The 10,584-nt window shown below is 52.2% G+C and overlaps 1 protein-coding gene across 1 annotated transcript in view; it reads left to right on the forward strand.

The window, feature by feature from the left end:
* The window catches only part of ITGA11 (integrin, alpha 11), a 94,779-nt gene that overhangs the window by 18,576 nt on the left and 65,619 nt on the right, over positions 1–10,584 (forward strand). Inside the window, exon 2 of the mRNA XM_010834508.1 lies at positions 7,819–7,919. Coding sequence (XP_010832810.1) covers positions 7,819–7,919 — 101 coding nt within the window. The remainder of the gene's footprint in view (positions 1–7,818; positions 7,920–10,584) is intronic.

The following is a 10,584-nucleotide window of genomic DNA, read 5'->3' on the forward strand; positions in this document are numbered from 1 at the left end:
TTGTTAACACACAGATGCCGGAACCCATCTTTGGTTTCTATTCTCCTTCTTGTTGGTCTCAGGTAGGGCCCAAGATGATGCATTTCTAATAAGCTCCTGGGGAGGCAGACGCTGCTGGGATGGGAACCATCTTGAGAACCACTTCTGCGTTGTAACGGCCTGTTGGCTGCCCATCTCCTCCACTAGGCTGGAGGCCTCCTGAAGGCAGAGGCCGCATCGTGTTCACCGTCCTGCCCGCAGTGCGTGGTGCTTTCATAGGAGTTCAATAAGTGCGTAAGATTCGGTGAATGAGTGAGGGTGTGGGTCATCAGCCACATGAAATAGTATCTTTAAGGCCTTAGAACGTACGTGCACTATGTAACTGTATTAGTCAGGGCTCCTCAGAGAAACAGAACAGATAGGTGGAGAAAGGGAGAAAGAGACTATAAGGAGTTGGCTCATAAGGTTATGGAGGCTGGCAGTTCCCCAGATCTGCAGTGTGAGTCAGCACTTTGAAGACCCAGGAGAGCTGACAGTGTAGTTCCAGTCTGAAAGCCAACAGGCTGGAGACCTAGGGACAGCTGACATTTGAGTCCAAGGCATGAAAAAGTCAATGTCTCAGCTCAGAGGCAGTCAGGATGGAGTCTCTTATTCAGGGGAGGGTCAGCCTTTTTGTTCTATTCGGGCCTTCAACTGATTGGACAAGGCCCATCCATATTGGGGAGGACAATCTGCTTTACTCAGTCTACAGATTTAAATAGTAACCTCACCAAAAACACCCTCACAGACACACCCAGAATACTGTTTGACCAAATATCTGGGTACCACCTTGGCCCAGTCAGGTTGACACATGAACTGAACCATCACAGTGTACATGGTTGTTTAAAATACACCCAGTGGATCCTCATGTCTGAGGAGGGCTTTATGGAGGAAGGAAGAGTAAGAAATGTGCAGGAGACAGAGGGCTTCTCATTCTCCTGGCCTCCAGGAGTCCAGGCCTACCAGGCATCTCAGCCACAGTGAGCAGCAAGCCCCTCCAACCAGCCCAGGGAGCCCTGGAGGTGCCAATTGCCCTCGGCAGGTCCTGGGGGTGGGGAGAGCTCTCCCTTCACACCCCACCCCCAGCCAGGCCAGGGTTTGCTGTGCTTAGCACTTCCCCGGCCCCATCTTGAACACATTAGCCCCCATACTCAGCTGGCTGGAGGAGGTTGCATTTTCCATGGAGAGAGAGGGAGAGAAACAGCCTTGCTAGAGAAATAGTCTCTCTTTGTTCCTTTAAGCTCTCTGCTCCTCAAGTGGGAGCCCCTCCCTGATGCCTCGATCTGATTTCAGTGAAGGAAATGAAGCCAGAGAGAAATGGAACAGAGGGCCTGGAGTGAGTGTGAGTGGAGGAGGGTGCTGGAGAGAGGAACAGGCGAGGAAGAGAAGTCTCCCGGGGGCAGGCCCAGCTAGCTGGGTGGGGGAGGGCAGCCCTCTCCACATGCTAGCTGCTGCCCCGTGCCCAGAGCTGGGGTTTCTGAACTTGCCTGCCCTTCACGATGGTGGACAGAGCACCAGACTTGCAGTCCCAGCTCTGAAACTGACCAGTGTCTCCCCACAGGCCTGTCACATCCACCTTCTGAGCCTCAGATACAGTCTGTCCTTTCAGCTCCAAAACTGTTCTGGTGATCAAAATCAAATACAATTCAATTGCATCAATTATCCTTCAATTAAAAATAAATTTAAAAATGATTAATTAAAGTAAATGGTTGATGATAATTGGATTTCCTGGGATGTGAGGTCCAGGTCTCACAGTGAGGGGCAAAGAAGCTGACCAGGGAGGGGATGAAGCCCACATCTTGCCCACTCTACAAGCCAGTCCAGGGTGGTCTCTGACTCAGGACCTCCTCCAGGAGCAAGCCCATCCTTTGAAGATGTCCTCTTTCCTTCCCCAACAGCTGGTGGCCTTTTTGTTCCCGTGGCTTCTGCTGGTTCCATCTACTGGGGAGCTAAACTGCTCACAACTCCCTTCCCAGACACAGCCAGTAAAGGCCAAGCTGAGCCTAGACACTCAGCCTCTTCCACCCTCCAAGGCTTCGAATGGGGGGCACTGCCTTGGGAGTCAGGATACCCTGCACCCGTCCTGCTCTGCCACCATCTCCTCTGAGTTGTCAGACACAATACTTCTGATGCCTCACTGGGATATGACAAACCTAGCCCAAGGAACCTCCACATTTCCTCCCAACTCTGATGGTCTTCAAGGCCAGTTACCAGGTAACCAGAAATATCTGGGGTACAGGGCTTCCTGTCCAAGGGGCTGTTGTAACTGAGATGTACACAGAACAAAAGGATTTCTGTTTCCACAAGGCTGAACCTGAGGGAAGTTATGCATTCAGTTAAACAACCAGAGAGAAATAATATACATGGTGTCAGCAAGTCTGCCCACCACTCACACATTAAGTACATGCCCCAGATGGATCATGAGCTGGAGGATATGAATCTGCTCCTCTCTCATTGATCCTGGATGCTGTGTTCCTCTTTTAGCATGGTATTATATGGAATTTCTAAGGGTAATTTTAACTATGTGCTTTTGGGTTTTGGGGTTTAAGTTTGTTGTTTTTTGTGTGTATGTGTTTTTTTTGCCTTACACACTCTATTTAGGATATTTTCAGTTATAAATACCTAAAAACTTAATTTAGACTTATATAGTAAAAAGTAGTTATCGCTCACATATCTGAAAATTCCAGCAGCAACATGATTCAGGTACAGTTTGATCCAGGGGTTCACAGTATGATTGGAATTTCAGCCCTTTCTCTTGATGCTTCTCTCAGTCCTTCCTGTCTCAGTACATCGGCTCATGCCCTTCATCAGTAAGATGGCTGCTAGCAGTTCCAGTTCTGTGTCTGTACACTGCGTCATCCGGAGAATAGGGACAACTTTGGTCCCTAAGGCCCAAGAGGAGGTACTGAGTGAGATTGGGTTGACTTACATCACTGCCCTGACTCAACCACTGCAGTCCAAGGATAACACTGGCCTGGCTGGCAGTATCTGCTCAGTCCCTACAGCTAGAAATGGAGCCAGCTTTCCTGGATCCACAAACAGAAATGAGGACTGTTGGGAAAATGGAAATGGAAAACTAGGGAAGCAAGCAATATTGACTTTAAATGGGACCTGGGTCACATGATTGAACCTCTGTGCACAGAAAACATTTAATTTCTCAGCAGCCTTTTTCCCAGGCACTGAATCCAGAGGCTCCTCTTAGGCATGTTGTTGTTTAGTCTGACACTGTTACAGCTCCATGGACTGTGACCGCCCCCAGGCTCCTCTGTCCTTGGGATTTCCCAGGCAAGAATACTGGGGGAGGTCGCCATTTCCTTCTCCAGGGGATCTTCCCAACCCAAGGATCAAACCCGCATCTTCTGTATTGGCAGGCAAATTGTTTATCTATGAGCCACCAGGGAAGTCCCCTCTTAGGCCTGAGGCAAAACCAAAAACTCCTGAAGTTGCTGCTGCTGTAGACTGTCAGAGAGAAGGTCAGATCAGTCCCTGGGGACCTTTTACCCTGGGCTTCAAGACCACCCTAGCAGGATGGTCTGCTAGGGCAGATGAGGGCATCTCAGCCCTCAAGGAATTGTGATGCTAAAACACTGGCCACAGCGGGCAGCAGGGATTTCATGCTGCTTTATGTGGGAAAGCCTGGGCTAACCAGCGAAGGTCTCCTGGAGCAGATGGTACTTTGTGCTGGGTCTTAAGGGGAGGTCTCCAGGGTGGGGTCTGCACCCCACAGGGGATGCACAGGACAGCATACTGGAGTCTACAAATAAAATGACTATTTTTATTTAGGTTTATCTTTTATCTGAAAAAAATAGGATTACTGATGTTCAGTACACAGATTGACAGCTGTGCACTGGTGTAATCAACATGTAAATTTACACACCCTGGGGATACGTGTTACCTTTTTCCCCTATCAGTTCAGTCAGTTCGGTTGCTCAGTTGTGTTCAACTCTTTGCGACCCCATGGACTGCAGCACGCCAGGCCTCCCTGTCCATCACCAACTCCCGGAGTTTACTCAAACTCGTGTCCATTTAAAAGGTCCAGAGATTAAATTGCCTTGAAGGATGGAACCAGGGCTGAGGTCCCCATCAGGCGTTGTTGGAGGGTGTGAGGTAGGGATCCAGGGGCCCCTTCTCCTAGGCTGTGTCCTGCTGGGATCCCAGGGGCCTGGCATGCAGCGAGGCCGCATCCTGCCTTCCTCAGGTGGCCATCTCCATAGTAAGCCCCTCCCTTTGCAAGGCCCTGCTTAGAGAGCAACCACCAGGGACTTTCCTGGTGGCCCTGTAGTTAAGAATCTGCCTGCCAATGTAGGGGACACAGGTTCGATCCTAGTCTAAGAACTAAGGTCCTACATGCCATGGGGCAGCTAAGGCCAGGCACCACAATGACGGAACCTGCATGTTGCAACTCCTGAAGCCCTCGCACTCATGCTCTGCAACAAAAGAAGTCACCGCGAGGGGAAGCGGCGGTGGAGGCAGGGCGGCAGGCAGGACACAGCACCTAGAGGAAAGACCACGTGCAGCACCTCAAGGAAGACCAGTGCAACCAGAAGAGAATACTGAATAAAAAAATAAAAAGAAAGCAACCACCAGGGAGGGGCCCTTCAGGTCTGCTCCCATCGGAGCAGCCCGGCTCCCCGCCTCCATGGGAGGAAGGCTGGGAGCCCACAGCCAGTGAGTCACGCTACGTGGCCCATGGCAAGGGCCTGATGCTTGCCACGACCTTTGGGGTTTGCCATCTGGTGCCCACGCCAGAGGGTATAGGGTGTCCAGCCCCTGGGAAGCACAACAGGCCTTGAGGCTACAGATGGCTATATAAGGCTGAAGCTGCCCGAGTGGCAGGGGGGCCAGACCCCAGGAGCAATTTGGCTGGTCTTGGGGGTGACGCAAACATTTCCTCTGCACTTCGGCAGTTATCCCGCCAGTGAGACTGAATCATATTCTCAAAACCTCAAGCCTGACGGGCACACGTAATGTCGAGACTCAAGAATGGCAAAGAGGGCTGACCCAGCACCACCCCCTCCCTCATGACAAAGAAATATTTGGGGCAACACAGAGAAAACTGCCCCGGAACTAGTCCCAGCTCTTCCATTAACAGACCATGGGCCCCTCGTCAGCTCACCTCTCTGGGCCTCAGTTTCTGCATCTGTACTATGGGGACAGTAAGCCCTGTCCTGCTGCTTCACGCAGTGCCAAGGACCCTAGAGGAATCATGTTTGGGAGAATGGGGCTGGGAAGTAGGGGGTGGCCCTTGTTCTTTGAAAAGAACACAGTCCATCTTCAGGCAAATTTGGGGTCACGACAGCTTGGTGCATTTACCAAGTTAGTTGCATGTTGGCCATTTCCAGGACAGATGACTTCTAGGAAGGCTCCAGTCTTCGTGTGGAAGTAACTAGTTATACCCACTCCTGGTCATTGATGCCATGTGGCATCTGTGAGTCCCCACGGTGATCCTGGGAGGTAAGCAGTGCTGGAGTTGTTAACACATTTCACAGCCAAGAAAACCAAGGTCAGTGAACTTCTTCCAGGCCGCAGAGCAACCCCTAGACTCTCGGCCCAAAGATCTTGCCCTGTAGCGGGGGCCCACCAAGCTGTCCATGAGGCTTCAGCATTTCACTCTGTAAAATGGGGAGAGTTGTGGAGTCCGCCTTCTCAGGCAGGACAGGGATCGCTTTTCTAGAAGATGGCCAGGATTTGTTTTTTCTAATCTAGAACCTGCTCTGCTTGATTGTGTTCCTCGAAGGCATGCTTTCCAGAAAAGCATGTTCCCAGAGGGAACATCCCTCTGGGACACTTGGTTACAGACCAGGTTGACCTTGAATATGGGAGCAGCCAGAAAAGCAAGCTTGGAGCCCAAACTTTCAAACTTTGTTTACTGACCTCTCTCTCTCTCTCTTTGGCTAGAAAAACATTCAGCAGCCTTGACCACACAGTCACGTGCAGAATTAAGTGGCCAAGTATCACGTCGTCTACACAAGTAGATTTTACGAGTCCAATTAAGTCCTGCCAATCAAAAATAGTCATGTTTAATAAGTGGATATATTTAGAATCTGTCATTATCTGGTCCTCAGGGGGAAACCTCAGCTCTTATTTCATAGACTTAATTTCAAACAGAGCTCTGTTAACTCCTACTTCGGACCTTAGTTCTCTTCTGATGGCTCAGAGCAGTGGGTGGAAAGCGGGCAGGAGAATAACTGACAATAAGAAGCCATGTAAGCCTTGTGTCACCTAAACCTCCAGGTCCATCCCTCTCAACAATCTTAAGCCAGAAAATGAGCAATTGCTTCTTCTTTGGCTCACGTTGGCAGGGGTGGGAAGCTGCTGGGAGAACAGGGCTCCAGAAAGGTCTCTTCACTCCCAATGTGTCACGTGTCCCTGTGCCCCTCGGGGTCTGGAAGACACCAGGGATGTGTGAGCCATGGCACCTCCTGCCAGGACAGCACAGCTGTGCCTGGGAGCTTCTGGGTCACTGTCAGCACCAGGACCTGAGCCGAGCAGGCAGGTGGTGGCTGAGTGAGGGGCTGGCACCCAAAGCCTAAAGGGGTCCAGACATGCCAGAGGCAGGTGGTGCTGAAGGGAAACAGTGCCTGCTTTAAGGATTTTGCTTCCTGTCTGCACTAAGGCTCTGGCTGTCTGCTGCTGGGGATAAGGGATAGAGGGGGCTTTGGGGCACTCTAAGGGGAGGGCTGGGGCCATCCAGACTGCAGTGGGATTCTCCCTGGACTCAAGGGATGATGGCACTGCTGGGGCTTGGCCAGGTCAGAAGGAAGTAGTTGCTCTTTCTCTAGAAATCCGTGTGCATGTAAGCAACGTGCATTAATTCCCAGTGGGTGCATCACAAGTCAGCACAAAGTAGATGGCTTCCCAAAACAGAAGTTTACCCTCTCACGGTTCTGGAGGCCAGACCTCCAGAATCAGGGTGTCGGCGGGCTCTGCTCCATCTAAAGGATCCAGAAGAAATCGTCCTTACTTATTCCAGCTTCTGGCGGCCCCAGGCATTCTTTGGCTGGTGGCAGCTTCACTCCTAACCCTGTCTCCATTTCACATGGCTTCTTCTTCTCCCAGGGTCTCTCCTCTGTGTGTCTCCTGTAAGGACACCTCACTGAATTGAGGGCCCACCTGGGTAATTCAAGATGGCCTCCTCTTGAGATCTTTAACTACAATTGCAAAAACCCTTTTCCCAAATAAGGTCACAAAGACAGAGGCTCAAGGGCCAGTTGGGTGGCCACCCCTGGCCACTCTTTAGCCCATCTGGCTGCCTCTCCCCACCAACCCCCAAGCAAAGACTTGGAACCTCAGGGGACAGCCATGAACACTGTACAATGTGCCCTAGCCCCTGGGTCCCCAGCTGAAAGACTGTTACATGAGGTGAAGAATGAGGCCTGCCAGAGGTAATGGCAGATGGCCAAGACCCCAAATCATCCTTCCTCTGCCCAAATGATCCTTATTACCACCCTCCAACCATCTGGCAAGCTCATATTCATCCATTAAGATCCAGCTGAAGCACACCTCCTCCAGGATGTCTGCCCTGCCCTCTCCTTGCAGGGACAGCTTCCATCCCATTTGCTGCTGGACCCATGTGGTCTTCATCTCTGTGTCTCCTGGTCAGGCCTGGCCAGGCCACAGCATCCCTCTCCCAGGGGAACGAAGGTCTGAGTCTGAGGAACGTCTGCAGGGGCTACCCCTCCAGGATTCCCTCCACCCTCCCTACCCCAACCTCCCCTCAACACAGCCCTGCAGATTCCACCCTTTGCCAGGAAGGAGAACCTCCCCTCGCATCTTCACTTGTATTCTTTTCCTTCCCAGGTTGGTCGTCGGCGCCCCACTGGAAACCAACGGCCACCAGAAGACGGGAGACGTGTACAAGTGTCCAGTGACCCAAGGGAACTGCACCAAGCTCAACCTGGGTAATGTGGGCTGTCCACAAGGAGGCCAACCGTTGTCCAGAGCGAGGCAGGCCCTGAAGCACGTCCCTGCCCCCAGTCACACTGGTTTCTCGCAGCTGCCCTGGGAGCTGACTCAGCTGATATTGCTGCCCCCATTCTACAGATGAGGAAGCTGAGGCCAGAGAGAGAAAGCAACTTTCTCACAGTCACACAGCTTGTCAGGAGCTTACCAGGATTCACACCCAGGTCTTCAGTGTCCCGGGCCATGGCTCTTTCTGCCTCATCCATGGCCCCTCAACTCAGGGGAGCAGGAACACCTCCTATCTTTTTTTTTTCCTGACTTTGAAATAACAATGGCCAACATTCATATGTCTTCCAAAAAGTTTGTTTGAATTTTTCTGTAACATCTTACGGAAAACCCCAAGCGAACTTTTTGGCCACCCCAATATGTGTTCACCTAATGCCAGGCACTGGTTTAAGCACTTTGGTGTATTTTTGACTCATTAAATCCCCACAACAACAATAGGAGATTTAATCATCAACAACAGCTGGTGGAAGTGAGGGGACCTGCCTGGGGTCAGCTAACAAGCAGCAAGTCCAGGACTATGACCCAGGCAGTCTGCAGCCACCCTTTAACCTTTAACTGCGCAGCACTGCTTTTCTGAAATGATGACTCTGTTCCTCCCTGCAGAGCCCTGGGGCCCAGCGCAGAGGCTGTGCACAGCCTCAAGGGCTCCCAGTCTACACATCTACACCCCACGTGTGCACGCAGGTCACTAAGGCACACACGCCTCTTCTCCAAAGCATCTCTGCTTTGTCCTAAAGATCTGACAGTGGCCAGGCCTTGGGCTGAGGTCCCACGTGGGATAAGCCGTGATTCTAGGACTGACCTTCCCCAGGGTAGGGCTCTTTGCCTCCCACTCTTCCAGGAGGGGAGCCTCCATCCTAGAGGACGAGGCTGGGGCCCTCTGGGGAGGCTGTGGGGGGAGCCAGGCCTGGCGGGGGAGATGGCAGAGCTTCAGGAGATAAGCAAATGGATGAAAAGGCTACATCAAAGAGAAAGCCCCAGAACCCAGATCCCTCGGGCAGCCAGCTGTCCCAGCACACAGCACTCAATGTCATGCTGGCCTCATCTATGACAGCGTGGTAGGTGGGAAGTTCAGACCCCAGCATAGCCGTGGCCCAGGCTTCATGAGGAAACGGTCCAGGGTGGGCAGGAGTCAGGCTGGCAGCTCATGGATCCCGGTCATCACCACCCTGAGAGCCCAGGCTCCCTAAGAGGCCAAGCTGGAGTCTCCTTCTAGCTGTACAGTTTCCTTGCTGTGTCTAGGGGGAGCCCACATGCTCTTTCTGAGCCGACGTTCACGCATGTGTGACCTAGGATCCACTTCTGGTCTAATATGTCCCCCAGCCTCTCATGAGCACCTAGTGTATGCCAACCATGATGCTAGTTAATGAGGATACAGCAGGAACAAGGGGCCAAGGGCTCTGCTGGAAAGGCATGGTGAGCAAGGAGACAAACTAGAAAGCAGGGCCATCCCAGGTGAGGAGAGATATTGTGTGATGAACCGGGGCTTGTGATAAGAGAGGCTGGGTGGGGAGGAGATAGGAAGCAGGTTCTCCTTGGCAAGAGCACTGGGGTGGGGTGGTCGAAGAAGCCTTCCCTGAGAAGGTAAATTTTGAGCAGACGTCCGATGATGAGTCAGTCCAGCAGGACCAGAGCATTCCAGGCAGAGGAGAAGCAAGTGCAAAGGTCCTGGGGAACAATTGAACTTGCTCTGTTGGAGAATGGAAAGAACTACTGTGTGGCTCAGGCAGAGGGAGCGTTGGGAGGCCTGCGCACAAGCCTGGGGTCTGGGCCACCGAGAAAACCCCCCTGGTCCAGGTGGGAACCAGACACATGAATCCATCATTTAATAGTTTCCTCTACTGCTGTGGTTTCCAACGTGGACCTGATTTCCCTCCAAAGAAGGAGGAGCCTAAACTGGCAAAGGCAGACACGAAGCCATCAGACCCTGGAACTGGGGCTTAACGTGGGAGGCAGAGGGCAGCGAACAGTGTGGAGGCCAAGGGAAAATACTAGTCCGGGAGCACCTCACTTGAGTTTTTTTCCCTCCCAATGAGGAGGCAGGAGGACCATCTGCCGGTTTGTCCTTATCCACACAGTGGAAAATGCAAAGCAAGGAAACCTGAGTTCTGGGTTTTCCTTTGGAAGCTCCAAGCTGCGATCCCCACTGAGCCAGGAATGTTCTTTCCTTTCTCTCCAGGGAAGTGAATGTCAGTCACTCACACCTCAGTGTTGCAGAGTCTACTTACCTGCGGCACTTTCTTCCCAAAGCCTGGATGAAGTCAGGGTTTTCATGAGGGGCAGTTGCTCAGGGAGGGAATGTCATTCTGGAAGGCAGGCCCTGTCTGAGGAGGAACTTGTGCCCCAGACCCTCACACAGACCCACTGAGAAAGAGGTTAGTCTCCCTTGATCACAGAGAGGGAGTTAGTGACTGCGTCAAATCCATGATTAGCAGAAGCTGGGCTCCAATCCGAGGCTCTTACTCCAACACAAGGGTCTTCCCCACCATGGCATCTGCATCTGGGCCCACAGTTTCGTGAAGGACTTTAGTCATTGAGGCAAGGAAGGGAGAGAGGCGGCGGGGTCAGGACGGGGCACCCCTTAAATAAATGAAGAGC

This window comes from Bison bison, unplaced genomic scaffold, assembly GCF_000754665.1.
Source record: "Bison bison bison isolate TAMUID 2011002044 unplaced genomic scaffold, Bison_UMD1.0 scf7180017864034, whole genome shotgun sequence".
In the NCBI taxonomy this organism is placed as follows: domain Eukaryota; kingdom Metazoa; phylum Chordata; class Mammalia; order Artiodactyla; family Bovidae; genus Bison; species Bison bison.